Source organism: Pseudonaja textilis, chromosome 3, assembly GCF_049901715.1.
Source record: "Pseudonaja textilis isolate UNSWEBS1 chromosome 3, rPseTex1.2, whole genome shotgun sequence".
In the NCBI taxonomy this organism is placed as follows: Eukaryota; Metazoa; Chordata; class Lepidosauria; order Squamata; family Elapidae; genus Pseudonaja; species Pseudonaja textilis.
The window spans coordinates 33,266,498-33,286,339 of NC_141992.1; the positions used below are offsets into that span (position 1 = coordinate 33,266,498).

Below are 19,842 nucleotides of genomic sequence, written 5' to 3' on the forward strand. Positions count from 1 at the left end.
AGATTTTATGAGGGAGTCGGTTTCCAACTCTTAATAAACTGTGAGCAAAATCCACAAATAACAGAATCACTGCCAAATCAGGAAGAAAAGTGATGAGTAACAAATAATTAGAATAGATCCATTCGAGTCCTAAATCCATATTTCTATCAAACTATAAATCTCTGCAGCTATTAAGAAAGGCTATTAAAAAGGAAGACAAAGCAAATAGTAAATGCCAAATAGTAATCCTAAACAGTAAATAGTAAATCTAAACAAATAGTAAATCTAAACAACAGTAAATAGTAATCCTAAACAGAGCATGTGATGAAGTCTTGAGAATGATGAGCTCATTAAAGCAATCAGTTCTCTTGGTGCAGGCAAATCCCCAAACTCATGACATTCACCACAAGCCATATGCCTAATGGAATGGAGACATGGTCACCCAGAAGCCAGATAAATCCATTGATGAAAAAGAGATTTCAGCCTTTGATGAAACGGGTAAGGAGTGAAGCTTAGGAATGAAACTAATTAAATACTAATGCAAAAAAATGTGCAATGATTTGTTGCTTAGGAAGATTAGCTTAAACATAGGGAGAATCCTTGGGGGGCGGGGGAATTAACAGTCTAGTCTGACCACTGCTTTCATTGTGAGAGATTAAGCAAGCTAAGAGAAGTAGTAATAAGGAATTTCCAAATCACAAATAATCCAAAGATTCTTTTCCATACTGGTGCAGCCAGAGACTAAGATGTTAAGGACACTGGGGTTGAAACACTAGCTGCAAAGGCCACAGTTCTGCATTTCTGTAGCAGCTCCAGAGAAGAGTGAATTAATTCTAAAAGACTTTTCCCTAGGCTCCCTAGCAAACTGACAGCTCAGACAGTTGAAGAGGAAATTATTATTCTACTCAGATAATAATTGGACAAGATCGTTATATTTATGAATAATAGCAGTTTAATGCAGATGCCATTCTGGGTAAGTAACTGGTAGCAGGCATCTGGGGGAATCCATGAAAAATCTAATAATGGCATCTCCAGAGTAAATTACTAAGAAGTGGGTCATTTCTTGGGGTTTCATCATTATAACCTTCATGCAGCTGTTGAAAGGGACAGAAATAATACCAGTTTACAAGAGTCTCACTATCACCTTTTTCTTTGTATGTAATCAGAAATATAATAAGTTGCAAGCAGTTACTAAGTGTGCAACAGTGCCTACATTTATCAAATACCAGCATAGAGGAAAAGGCTATACACAATTGGACAAATAAGAGCCAACTTTCAGCAGAATTACAAACACTATACAACTAACCATAGCATTTTGAAATACTTACTGGCATTTCAGTATGTTCTAGACCAGGGGCTGCAAACTGGTGGGCAGCCCCTGGTCTAGAAATTTTTGGTGGGCCACAGAAAAAATGGCCCCCAAAAGCAATTAATCTGGGCCATGCAGTTCTTGCACCTCCCAGCTCTCTGAGGGACCCCAGGGTCAGGCCCCTGAGATGCATGCGCCAACCAGCTCCTACACCTGGCGGCGGCGGCAGCAACAGCAGTCCCCTCCCACAGTGCCTGCTGTCAGCTCTTCCCCATTAGTTCTCTAGCCTTGAATTGCTCCCGGCTCTCTCTCTTTCCTCCCCACCGCCCACGTGCAGGCAAAAAGGAAAGGGAGACGGAGCCGTGCACAGCTCTCCCCTTTTCCAGCCCTTGCTGCTTCTCCCAACATCAAAGCCTCAGAAACGCAGGCAAAGCCGACACAGCGGTAGTGTCCTGAGTTGTCTTAGCATGCTCGGTTAGTTAAGAATCGCTCTACCCAGAGAAGGAAGTGGTGCTGGAGGAGGAGGAGGCAGTAGTGGAGAAGAAAGCAACTCAGGGCGCTACCACTGTGGCAGCTTTGCCTGCGCTTCTGAGGCTTCAATGTTGGGAGAGGCAGCAAGGGCTGGAAAAGGGCCATCAAAATAAAGAAACACCCCCGTAACATGAATAAATGGGATGATACCTCCCAGCTACCAGACATCTGGAAACTAGCCTTCACCAACAAATGAGTCCCAGCCATGAAAACCAACACCAGACCCAAAATAACACGGGACACCACCACCAATCCCCCTCATCAAACCCAGACCCAAACCCATCCTATAAATGAAGGACAACCACCGTCCAGAAACCAGACCACGGCTGCTTCACCAGCTGTCGCAAAACCAAACAAGCTGACACATGTCAAGAACACAGACCCAGACCCCAAACTCGAAGCCAGACCAAAGCTCAGAATGCCACATCACAGCCCCCCGCTCAGGATATCACATCAGAAAACTTATACCACAAGAACACAAGAAGTTGCAATACAGCAAATGACCCAGGAAATCACAGCACAAGACCAAGGATACCACAGCAATAAATCTCACAAGGTCATCACACAACCCATTACCCAAGCCGTTAAAACATGAGAGGCTAATGGAAAAAAGATCGCTATAAAACAAACGACCCAGGAGATTACAGCACAAGATCCAGGATATCTCCACAACAAAACTCACAAGGCCATCACACAGCCCATTATACCAACATCAACTCCATCAACCAATCAAGAGGCAGCAGCACAGCCAACCAGCCCAGCACACCAGCCCCCACTACCAGTATTTATAGAGAGACAGCAGCTCTGATCACACACTGCTTGCACTGGCACGAAGCCGAAAGCACCAGCCTGAGGATGGCGAGTGGGACCTCACCGAAATGTTGCCAAGATACTCTTAATCTGACATGGGAAAGACCCGAACACACCTAGACCTACACACACACACACACACACACACACACACACACACACGAATATATATATATATACATATACATATACATACATACATACATATATAGATATGAATATGTGTGTGTGTGTGTGTGTGTGTGTGTGTGTGTGTGTGTGTGTGTATGAATATGAATATGAATATAAATATATATATGGATCTTTGGTTATTCGGGTTTTCTCCTGTGTAAAATTGGAAGTATCTAGGTGACGTTTTGATGAAGTTTCATTCATCATCTTCAGGCTTGTGTCTTCGGCTTTGTGCTCCTCGGAGTAATGTGAGCTTGCCGCTGCTTCTTCCTTTTAACTGCTAGTGGGGGTGTGACTTGATTGGGTGGGGGCTTGGCTGTGTTCAGATTGGGTGGGGGTGTGTTCTCATTGGTTGGGGGTTTGGCTGTGTTCTGATTGATTGGGGGGTTGGCTGTGCTCTGATTGGCTGGGGGTGTGTTCTGTTCAGGTGGGGGCTTGGTTGTGCTCAGGTTAGTCTTAGTTGCTGGGGGATTTCAGCTGGTGAGCTGTGATCCTGCTGTTTGGCTTCGAATTCGTGGTCGTGCCGCATCTTCATGGTGGGTGTCAGTTTGCTTCATGTATGGGTCGGAGGGGTTTGAAGTGGGTAGTGATGCAGCTGCGGTACGGCTTCTGGTCCGTGGTGGTGTCTCATCTTCTGTGTGGGTGTGTGTCTCTATGTGGAAGTGTGGTGGTAGCATCTTCTGTGGCCCTCGTGGGTGTGGGTCTGGTGTCATTCTTCATGTTAGGTACTCGAACAAATGAGATGATTCCACCAGACTGTCAATTATTTGGAAGCCTGCACTCACAAACAAAAAAATCTCCACACCACAAGCCAGGCAAACACCTAGGCACAAACAGATCCCCCGATACCTCCAGCTCAAACACACCCCAACCAGGCACCCAGATGAAACTCAGCTTCCTAATAAATGATAGCCGTCCATTTACTCGGAGCCAAGCCTCACTAAAAGCCTCCAATACAGGAAACACAATGTTGCCAGCCAATCAAGACAAAAAAAGCCACAAAACAGACAGAAGATATTAGAAACACCAATCAAGCAGAACACAGCAAACTCCAAGACCAATAAACACAGACCAAGACTCCCAACCAATCAGGATGAAGAAAAAGCCATTCTGGCACAGCAGTAGGCTAGCCCCAAATTTAAAACAGAAACGGCTGTGAAAGTCTGACTCGCAGATGAACACAATACAGAAGCCTGATGATGGCAGATGAGATTCTGCTGAAACGTTGCTACAACTTTAAAAGCACAACTATAATGACGTGGGAAAATACCCGAGAACACACACACACACACACACACACACACACATGATGTATGTATGTATGTATGTATACATACATACATACATCATGTGTGTGTGTGTGTGTACGTACGCTTTACGTACACACACACACACACATATATATATATATTTATATTTAACATAAAAATTATATTAAATATATTAGCTTTAAAAAAATTCAGATTAGTGGTTCTCAGGATTTAAAAGTATGAGTGTGGTGGTCCTGAGATCCAAAAGGTTGGCGACCCCTGTTCTAGACTGCTCTTACTATTGTTTCACTACATTTAGAAATTACTTGTAACTTGTTTCTTTTGTAGCTTTGTCTACTACTTTACAGTATAACTCATTAGCAACTATGGTCAACTCCCATCTGAATTACAATGCAGGTTGGGCAGCACAAGGTAAATAGTTTTGGTTTAGAAAAAGAGTCCTCACCAGACACTGCAGCCTCCAAAACTTCCCCCTAAACTATGCAATATACAGTATGGTCCATGCATGCCATCACTGAAAAGAAGAAACCTTTCAAAAACCCAAGGTGGAGTTTCCTAACCGTTTTTCTCAGGCTGTTCTTATGTTCTTGCATCTGTCTTCTGTCTTCTGTAACAGCAGGCTGATATTCATTCTTTTAGTCTGGGCACTGCAGAGACACCTTATGGGTAATTTCTCAACTGAAGTGAGTAACCTTACCTGAAGCTCATTAGTGAAAAATTTATTTGCTTGCCTTAACTGAATGGAAGGAGGAAATCTCTGCTCATGGAAGTTGCTTCTTTCTCTGATTTTGTGCTTAAAACATAAAACCTGCCTATCTTTTTACAGTCTATTAGCAACTTTGATCAATTCCTATATGAGCTACAAAGCAATTTTATCCATCACCTCACGCTGGGGTGGGAGAGTGGAAGGCAATAGGCAAGGGATGTCTGCTTTTGATATCACATAAACAATTGTTCTTCTAATTTTTATTATCTGCTGCTTTATTGATATTTTGAACCATGTTTTATAGTATTTATATGGTTCCTTACAATTTTCTTATGCAATTATTCTGTTTGTTTTATCTCTGATGCTATATCTTTAATTTTTGAAAATATTCCAGTTGCTGCAATGGATCATAGCTTTTTGAATGTTCACAAATCAGGCAAGCAGACAGGTAGGCAGGTTGGTTAGTATACTTCTAGATTCAATGGCTAAAACACTGACTACGCTAAGCATTTGCAGAGGCATTGTGCATAATAACTGTTTTTGTAGTACCATATTTCCCCGAAAATAAGACCCTGTTTTATTTTTATTTTTCTGTTACCAAAAAAAGCACCAGGTCTTATTTTCAGGGAATGTCATCCACTGACTAGCCTCACTTGTGCATGTAGTCCCTGGCCTCCTATTCACTGTTAGAGGCCTTCAGGAACTTCTTCTGTGGCTGGCAGGGCTGTGGCTGTCAGATCAATCTGGAGCTTTGTTATCAGCTACAGAGGCCTTTATGAAAGCCTTGCCAGCCTTGCCGGTTGTGGAAGAAATGGGCTGGCAAGGCAGATGTCGGGATGTGCGAGGCCTGGCTACAACTATCCAAAGCTAATCCCCATCCTAGCTTAATTTTTACCCATGCACTATGGGGTGGGCGGCATCTTAATTGGGCTTATTTGGGGGGCGGGCTTATATTGGGCACAGTAAAAATCAAGCTAGGACTTATTTTCAGGGTAGGTTGTATTTTTAGGAAAACGTGGTAACAACCAAAGTTTTTTTAAAAAAAAAAATCTTTAAAATAACCAAAGAACACAGCTTTATATATTTGCAGGCCTTGAAATATATTGTATAATTCATATGTAGCATATATTTCAATGTACAAGGTGTACACAGACAACGATGATATGCGGTTTCTTGTTCCAATGCCTAGAAAAGTAAGTCACATGCTGAGATAACCATATGACAGCCTTTCTCAGTTTGCTGTGCTTCCTGTCTAATAGATTACAACTTCTGACTTGACAGTATACCTCAAGGCAGCAGGCTTAGCTGGGGGAAACAGTTAATGTCACATCCACTATTCAAGACTACTGTGGGAAAGGGGATTTCTCTTCCATCTCCTATTATGTTAATCTAAACAGCTCCCTCAGTCAACTCTATGTACATAAACTAAATGCTCTCTCTTCAAGTTACTCTTTTTGGTCTCTGGCTTTACTTGCTTTTTTTGCCCACAATTTCGCTCACCAGTTTTCTCAACAGAAAAGAATATTTTAAAACAAGGAGCATTTAAGCCTCTTCTGTGGCTACCAAAGAATCCTGGTTGCATTCCTTTTTATAGCAGAAGATTCAGATTTGTTCCTCCTGAATAAATAAGAGCAATACAATCAGGCAGAGATTTGACAGCAGAGAACCATGGTTTATTAAAATACTTATATCCAGGACCTTCAAAATTATCCATGCTGTCTTAAGACTCAATTCATGTTCCATTTTTTAATCTTTTATTTAAACAAGATTTTTCAAAGATTTTAAAAGCTACAGAAACATAGAAGAATAGAAAAAGATTATAAAAGAGTAAATAAAAAATAATCATTAACAAAAAAGCAAGAAAAGAAAAATATCTAAAGAAGCGTCTTTCAATCTTCTTTGCAGCAATTACAGACATAGCACTTGCCATTTGCAGTATCTGTTGTTACATTACAATGGAAAAACTATTTTTTATTTGATCAACTTGACACCTGGCTCTAACCATGTTTCTCGGATTCTAACCTGAGTGATAAGACTCTTGAGTTCAGTTCTCTCCATCTCCCAGGTGGCTTTGGCTTTGGCAAATTGTTGCTGCAGTTCGTTCATGCCTCTCCTCTCTTCCTGTAGTTCTGTGCATAGCTCCTTCAAGATCACCTTCATGTCTGACAAGGTCTTGGTATATTCATTGGGCTAAATATGTATATATATATAGGGAAAAAAATAGAATGTTCATGTCATATTGTGCAATATGGTGGACTAATGAAAGCGTTGTCAGTTTCAGAAAGAAAAGAATTTTGAAGGCGCAACATGCCAAAAGCAATGTTGGAAAGCAATGTGGTATGATGTTGGACTAGGATCAAAGTGCCCCCAATTCAAATTTGTTTTGACTAAATCATTCTCTCTCAACTAACCTACCCAAAGATTTACTATTCAAGGAAAAAGACACTCTTTGCCATTATAAGTTCTTTGAAGTCAGAGTGGGCTATAAATTGCAAACAGTTTTTAAACACATTAGGGAAAGCTTGCACAACATATCTTATGCAATTTGTTCATTTTTGCTTCTGATTTTCTTTACAGCAATTATAAATACCAATAAAAATTACCTTTTACTCTATGATTATAAGAAAAAAACTTTATTTTTCCTATTATCTATTCCTTCTAATCTTCTAAATCTTCTAAAACCATAATTTTAAGTTCATTTTTGTCTGTTTTATGCAAAAAAAAATCTATAAGGTGTTCCCATCATTAATAAACATATATATTCCCTCTCTTTAATTAAGGACATCAATGTAGCCATCTTTGCATGTTCCATCATCTTCACCAACCATTCCTCCATTGTGGCTAGTGTTGAATTTTCCACTTTTCTACATATAATAATATTGATAATAAACCAGTTCCATGGTTTTGTTCCAGCTATTTGTTCATTAATCCCAAAAGAAAAGTCCCCAGTTTCAATTGTATATTAATCTTTCAGATGCTCTAAATTAGTGCATGTATTTGTATCCGACTCAAAGTGGTCAAAACCATACATTATTTTGTCTACTTTAAATCTTTATAATAATTGTATGTAAGAAACCAGTTGACTAGTATATCCATCTGCTACTAAATTTCCCCTTGATTTTATTTTACAGCTCCCTTGAAAGAATTCTAATATCTTGTAATAAGTTAACTGTGTTTACTTATAATTTTTCCTCTATAAAATGCTTCTTGTATAGAAAGCCATAAAAGGGTTTGAAGAAGAAGAACTTTATTGTCATTGTACAAGTACAACGAAACTGTTGATGCACCCCAGCAACTGTTTGCTATGTATTTATATCAATATAATATAATATAATAATATAATTAATATGATATGATATAATTAATATGATATAATTAATATAATATAAATATATAGCTTTGTATTTATATCAATATGGCAAGTCTGACATTAACATTAGCTTTGTTATACTACAAATATTGCTGCCACTCAAATCTCAGATCATGTCTATTTCTAATTCCAAAGGCCTTCTATTTCTCAGCAATGGCCTCTTTCATCCAAACTAAACAACAAGATACAAAATATAATTTAAAATCAGGTAGATCGAATCCTCCTCTTTCCTTTGCATCTTGCAGCAGCTTACATTTAACTCATGGCTTTTTCCCCTTGCCATAAAAAAACACCCACCATCAAACTGTTGTTTTCTTATAAATCTGAAAACAGTCATGAATAATATGCATTCAAATTTGCAAAAAAAATGTTGAGTTTGTACTATATAGAGGCTGAGCCAGCTTGTGTTCATTTAGAGGTTCACTAAAATATGCAATGTAACCAGAAGTGCCTAAACGTTAGCATACAACTTTATATAGACCATTATCTTTTTAGCTGGAGATGTCAAGACTGAAAACTGGACTATCAGAATGTCACAAATGTGATCAATCTCTACCATCATATTGTTACCAACATCCCATGTAATTATTTTACATTTTAATTTCAGTTGTTTGAATCATATACAGTATGTTCATTGCTTCCTATGCATTTGGGTGTGAATGGAAATGAAATACATAAGATTCACTCAAAGCATGCCATAGAAATTGTGATAATTTGCAACTTGTGGAATGAAGACTTCTAAGACAACACAACAGATATTTTTCAAAACACAAAGGGGTTCCAAAAACAATGGAACTGGACCAAGTGATGGCACTCAATTACAAAGTACAAAAAAGGTATGAGAAACTAATTACTTGGAACTTGCCAAGCCTTGTTGTAACTTATAGGAATAGATGGAAATGGCCAATTACATAAGGTAATATGCATAATGGACATAGTATCTCAGTATTTCCAAGATCTGAGAACAATTCCAAAGTAATCTGCCAAGCTAAACTTTGAGTTTGTAAATATACATGAGTATTGAATGCACATGTGAATGAAGCTTTTATTTAGTTCAGAAAGAAAACAATAAAAGATAAAAACAAGGCAGATTTATATATTCCCAAATCTCTGGACAAAATAAAAAAAGCAAGTAGCAGCAGAGGGGTGAGGCAAGCCCTCTACACTTTCACCGTGTCACTCCTCAGCTGCAACTTTTCTTTCCACAAATGCTTCTGCAGATGTTTTCACCATATCCCAGTAGAGAACATTATGGGCTAGGCAGCTTTGAACACTGATTACTTCTGAATGGGTAAACTCATCAGCGAAAGCATACAATTTGTGGTGATATGAAAGTTTTTTATAGGTGCCATGAACAAAAATATTAAATCACTTCAGATAGCATATTTTTCAATCAGCTCAGCTCATACATTCAAGTTCAACTAATTGAGAAAAGTATCAAACAATAAGTATTTAACAGGGACTGTAAACGATCACAAATTCTATACAAAATGGATTCCTCGTTCCATTGGTCTCCTATTCCATCTTACCATGTTCTGAGACCAAAGATCTCCAGTGTATGTCTTATAATCTGCTTGCTGCTGTGGGCTTAGTTCTTCTTCTTCAATCAGCAAATATAGTTCTTTCATGCTATTCACCTAAAAAAAAAAGCAAACAGTGAGTAGGAGCCTATCATAACTAAATTGCCTGCTTTGTTGTCTGAAAAGAAGCTGATGGTACAGAGCTTACCAGACCCTTCAAGCAGAGGTGACAGGTTGAGAACTGTCAACAGGCCAAACCTATAACTCAAAGCGGGATGCTACAATAAGCAGCAGCCACACAGAAACGTTTCCATGCCATGTCAGAACAACTATGTTCGGTATCACCCTCTCTCTCATGTTTCTGTACCAGGCACCTTTCTAGACATTTGTGCCTGGAAAGAATCATCCTTTGGGACTTCACAGTACATTGGCATATAAAGAAGCTGTTGTTCCCAAGCCTGAAATTTTTCAGCTGCACACAAACTATGCATTCTATTTTAATTAGCATGAATATGTTGCTCTGATAATGATGAGAAACTGTTTTGTTCATCTAATGTGGCCTTGCTTCTCCTTACATCCAGAGCCAAGACAATTCATAAAACTTTATCAGTCAGATAAAATAATTCCTTGTCCATCCAGTGTTAAAAATAAAATGGAGGCGGGCAAGAATGAGGCTAACAGGATGTAAAGGAGGTCTCCACGTGCTTTTTATGTCACTTGTGATTGTTCTTCCTGCAGCAGAGCAGGAATAAGGACCCTTCCAATTTTTGAAGTATCACATCTCTTGCTACTGGCTTTGTTGATGAGCTGTAGTTTTACAGTGTGTCAAAAACATAAATTCCCAATTTTTAAAGTAAAGAGAAGAATAAATAGAATGTATGTTCTAGCCAAAGTTGACTTGCCATATACATGAAGAATTTAAACAATGCTGATTTAAGCCTTGCATCTCAATTGCTGAACTTCACCAAGATATGCTATTGAAAACATGATGCCAAAAGCTAGATAATAACTCTTGCCTTCAAAGAATGAAGGATTTGAAAAAAGATAAGAAGGAATGGATATAAGGCCCATTCCCTGCATGTTTAACAGAACCTAAATTATGACAGCACCCAACCTTGTCCTAAAATGTTAAAAGATGTTAACAAAAAAACAGAGTACACTCAAGGTAAATGGCCCAGTTATCGTTGTTAAAGACCATTGAAGAGTTTGATTACACAGGTGTAGAAGTTCATGGTCAAACATTACTATACCTCCAAGAAATCAGTGCATTCATTTTGCAAGGTTTTCCCCTGCCTCCAATGCTTCAGAAACCACTTGAGCTTCATAAAAAGAAGTAGGAAATTCTGCTTGAATTGTTGGGATTCTTGTACCAGAAGGTTCTTCTCCTGGCTCCAGAACTTCTGCTCCAACCTCCTCTGAAGGTTCAGGCTCTGCAGCTCAAATTCTCTTCTCAGGAGGGCCTTCTGATGATCATCCTTTAGCTGAGGAAACATGGGAAGAAGCTGAGAATATTATACAAAAGGTGGTACCAGCAAAGCCGGTTCACATTTAATCCAAGGAAGCAAGAGTGTGTACAAAAAAAATCTAGCGTATGGGAGGAATAAATATTTTCTTCTCCTTCACTAATGTTTTCTTTTTAAAAAATATTTGAAATGCTTGGTGTGGAAAAAAAACAATAAAGGCATATGGGAACAAAATATAAAGAGAGGAATTTCAACTATTAAAAATATTCTGGGCAATGTTGTTCAGAATAATGCTGGTTTGGGAGAAAGAAATAACCAAAGGTTTCAGACATCAGTCCACCTGTTTGGAAGCATCAAGAGTTCATTCCACAAATTCTGCTTAACACCTGAGAGTCATCAAATACTTACTAAATAGGTAAGTATCACTATACACTTACTATATACTGATTCATGGCAATACATTTCCAACATACAGAGGTACCATTTGCTTATAAGCATTTGCTTATTCTGGAGGTGGCAGAACTGAATTATTTTGTGCTTGCATCCAACTGCAAAATGGTTGAAGCAGGACAAGGAACAAGTTTGCACCTGTGCTCTCTTATATGTTTGCTGCAAGCTCTTCTTGCATCCCAGAAGATGACTCCAAACAAATCCTACTAACCTGGCAGACTTTCTGTGTGAAGTTATCTGCTTCCTCTTTCCTCAGCTGCCTTTCTTGGGAAAGTTGTTCCTGTAGGCCCCTCAAACTCTCATTAGCTTCAGAAAGAACTAGTTGCAGTTCCTTGACCTGCAAGAATGACATAACAGCCAATAGTCAGAGGAGTTATCATGACAAACCCCCAAACTGGACCATGTTGTTATTATCTATATATTCAATTTAACCCCAATAACTCTATGCTATTTGGGAGAAGATGCCAAAAAAAAAACCCTGTATATAGTGGAAGCAACATTTGTCATTTTGTGTATCTTTGTGCACAAAGACTTGTTCTTTGCAGTGAGGTGTCTTTGTGCACATGCTTTAATTTAACAATTGCTACGTATGAGAACTCTAGAAAGTAACATAAAAGGAAGAATCCTGGAAAAAATTGTAAGCAATGGCCCCATGGGCTCAGATTATTGCATATTGTAATCCTGTAACTGAAAAGTTTCAAATTGCAATTTTGCACAAGAAGCCAGCAAATCTTCCTTCAAAACCTTTCTATTTTATACTTCATTTTTCCTCAATATGGTGCTCTCCCAGCGTGTTATGCTGGCTAAAACACCATGATCTGTAGCCAACAAAGTGACGCAACCCATCAAATAGGAGGGACACCAGCTTGAATCATTTTATTGTTATTCAACTTAACATACTGCTGATTACTGAGATCTCTGACATGTTAGTATCTATGTGTTCCAATTTGGCTCTTCCCAAAGATTTAACAGAACTGAAAATGCAAAGGTGGATGAATGAGAACACTGCCTTCAGTTCCACCCCGCTCCTTATATATAATTAACTGATATTTTCCCAGCCAAGTAACTTTTCCCAGAGTCCCCAGCCAGCCATCCTCTCTTCCTTTAGGAACATCAAGCACACACCTCAGATGCATAAGAATCCTTCTCTTCTCGTTGGTATGTCTTGTAGCTCCGGTCAAGTCCCATGTTGGCTTCTGAATTGATGGTGGCAGTGTTGCTGCTGCTGCTGCGATACAGATCGGAGGGCCTGCTCTCCCCGACATCCCAGTCTGGGGCCTCCCTAAAGTCAGACTGCTGCATGCATGGGCAAGTTAATGAGAACAAACCAAAAGAATAGAAAAGAAAAGAAAGAACAAAAACAAAACAAATGGGTCTCAGGAACAATAAAGAGAGCTACAAGACAACAAAAAGGATGAAGAGGAAGAGGAGCTTCACTACTGTGGCAGAAGATAAAGTGGAAAATAAAAGGAGACACAAAATGAGCAGACACGTGGGCTGGATTGTTTGGGGAGGGGAAAAAGAGAGAGAGGGAAAAAATGTGCAAACACCAGTTATGGTGCCATGCAGTGCTAGGGGTGAGGGTGTGGCTAGCTGGAATAACGGAGGGGGCCAGTGCATGCACAAAAATAGAACTCTGAAAATTTGGAGTGTGCTTCAGGAGGTTGCAATCCAGCCATTCTCCCAAATCATTTCCCACAAGAGCCGAGGCATTTCATAACCAGCTTGGGTCACTACATTTTCTCTCGCTATGCCAGGGTCCGGAGTGTAAGAATATACCAAGGTCTGGTGTGCAAGGAATATTCCTAAGTAGGTAATTATCTTAGCCAAGACAAACACACAGTTTGCCTGCAGAGATGAAGTTTCAAGCATACTTCCATCCCTCCATTCTAAATGGGGAAAATGCATGCATCTGACAAATACTCAAATTATATTTAACATATGACAAAGTTATCTCAGTAAATCTCTCCAAAATTACTGTGTCAGACAAAAACCTTGAAAGCTAAAGTTTCCTCTTAGTGAATTGACTTTGGAGAAATACTTTAAATGGGTACTATTCCAGGGCAAATCTATCAATATGGGGAAATGATTTGGAAAGGTCATGGCACATAATCTTGATTATCTTGTAGTGTAATCCTCTTCTGGCAGGGTTATGATTTCATTTTTCTGCCCTATATATGAACTAGATTTGGGTTGGGGTTACAATATATTATGCATTTGTCGAGGTAATCTCCTGTCCCATGCACACTCTGCTAAACCAGAGTCCTATCTTGTTAGTGGCCTCAGTTCCATGCAGTGAACTAGTTGTTAGTTTGTCATTTCACTCTGAGAAAGTAGAAAAAGGAAGTTACATTAACAGGGTCAGGTTCTGGTTGGTTAAGGCAAGAAAAACAGTACTGTACAGCAAATAAAGCAATCATAACTGCAAGGGAGTCACTGTCAACAACTCAGAGAAACTCTCACCTGGAATTCAGCACCATGACTTTTTCGTAGAGCTTCTTTGGTGGAGTCCTGGGAGCTGGAACCTGGTAGGGAATCCTGCTGATCTTTCAAGCAACCACCAATGTGGTCCACTTTTTTCATAAAGGTGTTTAGCTCCTGTTGCAGGACTCCAAGACGCATCAAAATGGCATTGATCAGCTTAGAATCTGTAGTATTCTCATTGTCCATTGCCTCACTCAGAACTAACTGTGCACAGTCATTGTCCATGCAAAGTTTGAGGCTAGAGGTAAAGCCATTGGCATCCGAAATCAGGACGTCAATAGCTTTGCTGACAAGAGCAGCCTGATCTCGGATGTCAAGGAGGGTGTCGAAGTCTTTACATTTGAAAAGCTGGTTGGGGCTGCTTTCATGAGTTTTGCTGAAGCCATTGCTAGGTACTTTCTCCTTTGCATCATTTTCTCCCCCATTAGGAATTTCTTTCCAAAGCGAGGTTGGGATGCACAAGGCAGAATCACCAGCCTCAGCATCTGTCTCCAGCATGGGTCGAGTGGTATGGCAAGAGGCAAGGTCACAACGTTGCAAGTTGGAGAGTAGCACACGGTTCTCATACTGTAGCTTCTTAACTTTGCCACTAAGCTCACTGATTTGGACCTTGGCAGTGGCCAGTTCTTCTTGAGAAGTCTCACTGATCACTGAACAGCTGTCCTCAGATAAAGTGATATCCAGATCATGATCTGACTTGTATTTATTGAGCTCATTCATGAGGAGCTTATTCTGTTCCTCCAGCTCCATCAATGAACGTCTCAACAGGTCTGCCTCTTCTTCCACAAACTGCAGGTGCCGTCTGAGTTCTGCCACACTTTCCCCAGAGTCTCCATTGTTTGTCATAGAGAAAGCCAACTGGATATCTTGTCCCAAAAGGTCTTTATCTCCCTGCCCCTTCATGTCATCCATCTCTGCCCTCAGTCCTCGATTTTCAACCTCAAGCTCCACTATTCTACGGCTCAGAATATTGGCTTCTTCTTCAACGAGTTTCAAGTGGACCTTTAGTTCGGCTTCTCTAGAGTGAGGCGAGTCAGCCAACTCTTCTATGGAGAGAGAGCTTTCCAGGTCCCCATACAAGGACTGGTATTTTGTCAGCTCATCCTTCATACTGTCATTCTCTTTGGCTAACTTGGTTAGCTTTTTACACATTAGAGCAGATTCCTCCTTAGCAAAATGCAACTGACATTTGAGATCTGCACTGTCTTCCTACAATCAAAAAAGAAATAGTGCAAGCATTACTAAAAGAAATTGGTCCTTTTAACAAATCACTGTATATTAGAAAAACTATTGCTCTTTCATGGCAGTAAGATTAAAACTGACATTACTATCAATAATTTATTATATTGATATTATACTGAGAGGCCAAAGTTGGGGTTGCTGCTTGAGAACTGGAAGTTTTCATAAAACTTAAACAGATCAGTTCCTCTTGGATAACATTTTCATTTTCCCTTGAGGAATATTATCTCATTAAAAGTGACCGTTAGACCGTTATAAAATTAGTTCATTTCCTGCCTACATAACTCATGGAATGAAAGCTCTAAGAAAACCCTCAGAAGAAAAGAATGTCTCCAATAAGCATTGAAACCTTCTTTCCAGATGTCCAGTACACTACGAGCATTCAGTTACAACTGACAGCTTAATGTTGCATCAGCCAGAATTCAAAAAAAAGCATCTATTCTTCAATTCTTAAAATGTACTGCACTGTTGCATTATCGCTACAAAAAGTCTATTGCACCAGATTCAAACACAGCATAAATTGTGGGAGGGGGAATAGAAATTCACTAAAGATTAAAAAAAAAAACTCTTCCTTTTATCCTTTGAGACAAGCCAATAGTTATGTTTCTTTGGAATTATGAGCATATCCTACAAACTGTGTTCAATAAATGCCTCCATGTCAGATCAGATCTTTGCTTCTGGGTCCCGGTTGTTCAAATGCTGAATATCTCTTTAACGAATTCAAATATCAAGAGACCTCAGCAAAAAGACACAAAGCTACTCTTCTCAGTTTGTTGCTGTTCATTTATTTGAATTTATTAGCTCCAAATTCCAATGGAGTCTTTAATGCTGAAATGAAACACTGAGCTACCTTTAGGAATCAGACTAATGTAATGGAGTTAATCAGGGGAATTAGCTCCCCCCCCCCCGGGAAAATTCATTTTGATATTTTTAATGTCTGACCTCTGGGGAACATAGTTGATACTGTAATGATGTAACATCGGGTCTGGAATTTCTGTTTCCCGTCAATTTTGGGGCTTGGGGTTGTTAAAAAAATAAAATAGATGTTAACATACTCTTTGCTAAGAAAACTATATGAATATGTCAAATTTAAATGGTGCAAACTTTGGGGGCTGAATCGTATGAAACTTTCAAATACATGCAGAGCACATTGCAGTAATCAGTCTAGAGGTGACTAGAGCACAAGTGACTATAAGCAGGGCCTATTAATCCAGGAACAGGCACAACTGGCACACAAGACAAAGCTATGCAAAGGTCCTCCTAGCCACAGCTGCCCTCTCTGCTCATAGAGCAAGAAAGAGACATCAGCCTTGGAGGACCCCAAGATTGTGCACTGGGTTTGCCTGAGACTGTGCAATCCCACCCAGTACCAAAGACTTGCTGATTTTCCATAGTCCTGGAATCAGCAAGTCTCCACACACAAAGCTAGTCAACCTTGCCAGAGTTCAGCTAAAGCTGTTTTTCCCCATCCAGACATTTACAGCCTCCAGGCACTAAGACAATATGTTCATAGCATTATTTAATTCACCAGGGTTAGAAATATATAATTGGGCATCATCAGCATACTAATGATACCTTTACCCCATGTGGTGACCTCATGAAGATGTTGAAAATAAGAGAAAGCACTGATCACTGTGGCAGCACATATTGGCTACATGTGAATCCTCTCCTCTCTTTCTCAATTATTACTGTCTAGAATTGAGCCTAAAGGAAAGAAATAAACCAGTACAATACCATGCCACCTACCCGCCAACCCTCTGAGCCAATCCAGAAGGGTGCCATGGTCAGTGGCATCAAAAGCCACCGAGAGGTCAAGTAGGGTGAGGTTGGATGCACTACCCCATCCCACCCATTCCAGAATTCATCTAAAGGAAATCAATGCTATTTCTGTCCGATATCCCAGAATCCTAACTGAAAAGGCTCCAGATAATCTGCCACAATAATTTGTGGCCACATTCATGTAGTTTGTTTGGTAGCAGCATGGAAATGGCTGAATACTACCTTCTTCCAGGACATTTTTTTCCCTACTTTTTCTAGCTGCCACACCATAACTTTACAGAGTTACCCTATTTGACTTTACAGATCAACCAGGGATGGCTGTGCGCACCAAATCATGCTGAAAATCATGCAACTGGCACTTCAATCTACGTACAGTAAATTTAGATGACAACGGATTTAGCTTGGGGAATAAATCACTAGCTGACATCAGCTGTACTCAATAAGCATACTCAGTTTCCCTATAAAAGTAACACATATTCTTCTGAATATGGATCTCAATTTGAAATATGCTGTAACAGAACATTTGGAAACTCTTACCAAGGTTATTAAAAAATCAAAGACCTAGCAGTATGCAGAATCAGGCTTCAACCTTACTTGAGCTTGAAGTAAAATGTGTTTGGTGAATATATTACTTTTGACAGCATTGCTTACTTATTCCAAGTTTATATTATACTAGATAAATGTATAAACCATGGTAACTTGCGTTTTTAAAAAATCCCAAACAATAGTAAAACTATGCCGTAGAATCCAGGGAGGTGGGGCAAAAAAAGTACAATAAATCAGTTAAGGACAGTACTTCTATAAAGCATAACTTTATATTTGTTTCAATAGGTTATAATCTCCCTGTTTATATATTCATATATCTACATAATCATTCTATAGATATTCAAATGTTCAGTCCCTTGATCACTGATTTTGACTTTAAAAATAGAGTAAACACCACTTTAGAAGTTAAAGAAATTGCACAGAACATTTTAACTGAGTTCAGTTCTGCAGATTATCCAGATTTCCATTCTATATTCAAATATCATAATCTATCCTTCTGCCCATAAGAGAGGACTGCTCAAATTTAGCTCTATTATCCATGGAGGATACCTTCTAAACCACCATGCAGATGAGAATCAAGGACTCTCACCAACAAGTCTTGTATTTTCTTAAAAGAGTCATTTTAATTTCATTTAACATTCAAGAGACCAACAATGACCGAGAACACTGGAAATGCAAAACAGAATGATTCCAGTCTCGTTAGCATAATCTTGATAACTGAAGTGCAATATAGGTTATTCTAATGCCACTGCTATTCCAGTCTATTCCAGCCTTCAAAAGACACATCTGTTTTTTTCTGATTCTCTGGTCAACACATTACATAACTGCCCTAAATCATGAAGATATCTCAGTTTCAACATAAACATCTTTGTTTTTCCAGCTATTGATCAAACAAAGGATTGCAACCAGAATAGAACATCCATTTTGGCTTTAGGGAGAGAGTATAAACACAATTTAAAAATTAGTCCAGCTCAATGATACAGATAGATACAGATACAGATAATCAGAGTTGGAAGGGACTTTGTAGGTCATCTAGTGCAACCCCCCGCCCAAGCGGGAGACCCTACACCATTTCTGACAAATGGCAGTCCAATCTCTTCTTGAAAGTCTCAACTGATAGCGTTCTCACAATTTCCGAGGGCAAGCTGTTCCATTGGTTGATTGTTCTCACTGTCAGAAAGTTTCTCCTTGTTTCCAGGCTAAATCTCTCCCTGTTCAGTTTCCATCCATTATTCCTTGTCTGGCCTACAGGTGCTTTAGAAAATAGTTTGACCCCTTCCTCCCTGTGACAGCCCCTCAAATATTGGAAGACCGCTATCATGTCTCCCCTGGCCCTTCCAATGCAATGAACTGGAATCCTACTTCCTTTGTATCACTGCATCTTTCTGGTGATACAATTGTTCATGGAGGATTTGAACAATATATTCCTGATATTACAGAGCTATTCTGGGTCAGTCAATGCCATGCAGAGCATGTAAGCATTAACACTAAGAGCATCAAACCTACATTCTATTAAAAGATGTGGTTGGGTTGCTTTTAAATAGCAATGAAACAAAAGCTAAAAGCATTATTGCTCCATAGTTTCAACATAAGCTTTGTTCCTTTGCAACCTAGTATCAGCTATATATCAACAACATATAGGTGATAGTCTTTTCCCTTGTTAGCAAGTAAAAATCATTTACAGAGCATTTTGCAGTTGATAAACAGTGCATGCCATGTTAGGGCATTAGTAAGTGTGCATCTGTGCCTATATTATACAAGGGCTCTACAACAGGGGTGTCAAACTGGATTTCTTTGAGGGCCAGATCAGCATTGTAGTTCTCCGCAAGCCAGCCCGGTGGGGGGGGGAGATGGGACGGATGCCTCCTGCAGCACCCTGCCAGCCAAAATGGGGCACAGGGAAGCATTTTTGGCCTTGATGGCCTCCTGCAGCACACTGATGGCCAAAATGGGATGTAGGGGGCCCCCACACACACCCGTTTTGGCTGTCTGAGCCACTGCGGGCCAGATTTAAGCACCCCGCAGGCCAGATCTAGCCCGCAGGCCTTGAGTTTGACACCCCTGCTCTACAACATACAGTTTTTGGTTCGGCAACAACAGCTAAGTTGGCATTTAATGAAATTTCTATTCCAAATATCTGTGCATTAAGTCAACAAAATTCCTTGACTCTGCTTATCAGAGGTCAGATTTACTTCAAATGCCAGTGATTAAAAA

General features: G+C 39.6%; 1 protein-coding gene across 4 annotated transcripts in view; it reads right to left on the reverse strand.

Annotated features, from left to right (window-relative positions):
* MTCL2 (microtubule crosslinking factor 2) overlaps window positions 1-19,842 on the reverse strand; it is a 77,658-nt gene that overhangs the window by 11,664 nt on the left and 46,152 nt on the right. For 3 of the 4 annotated variants that reach the window (XM_026697663.2, XM_087929180.1, XM_087929179.1), the window contains exons 5-10: window positions 14,044-15,273; window positions 12,706-12,876; window positions 11,792-11,917; window positions 10,918-11,148; window positions 9,677-9,784; window positions 6,800-6,967 (exon numbers count right to left, since the gene is read on the reverse strand). In XM_026697663.2, coding sequence (XP_026553448.1) covers window positions 6,800-6,967; window positions 9,677-9,784; window positions 10,918-11,148; window positions 11,792-11,917; window positions 12,706-12,876; window positions 14,044-15,273 — 2,034 coding nt within the window. The remainder of the gene's footprint in view (window positions 1-6,799; window positions 6,968-9,676; window positions 9,785-10,917; window positions 11,149-11,791; window positions 11,918-12,705; window positions 12,877-14,043; window positions 15,274-19,842) is intronic. The other variant, XM_026697664.2, reaches the window with a different exon arrangement.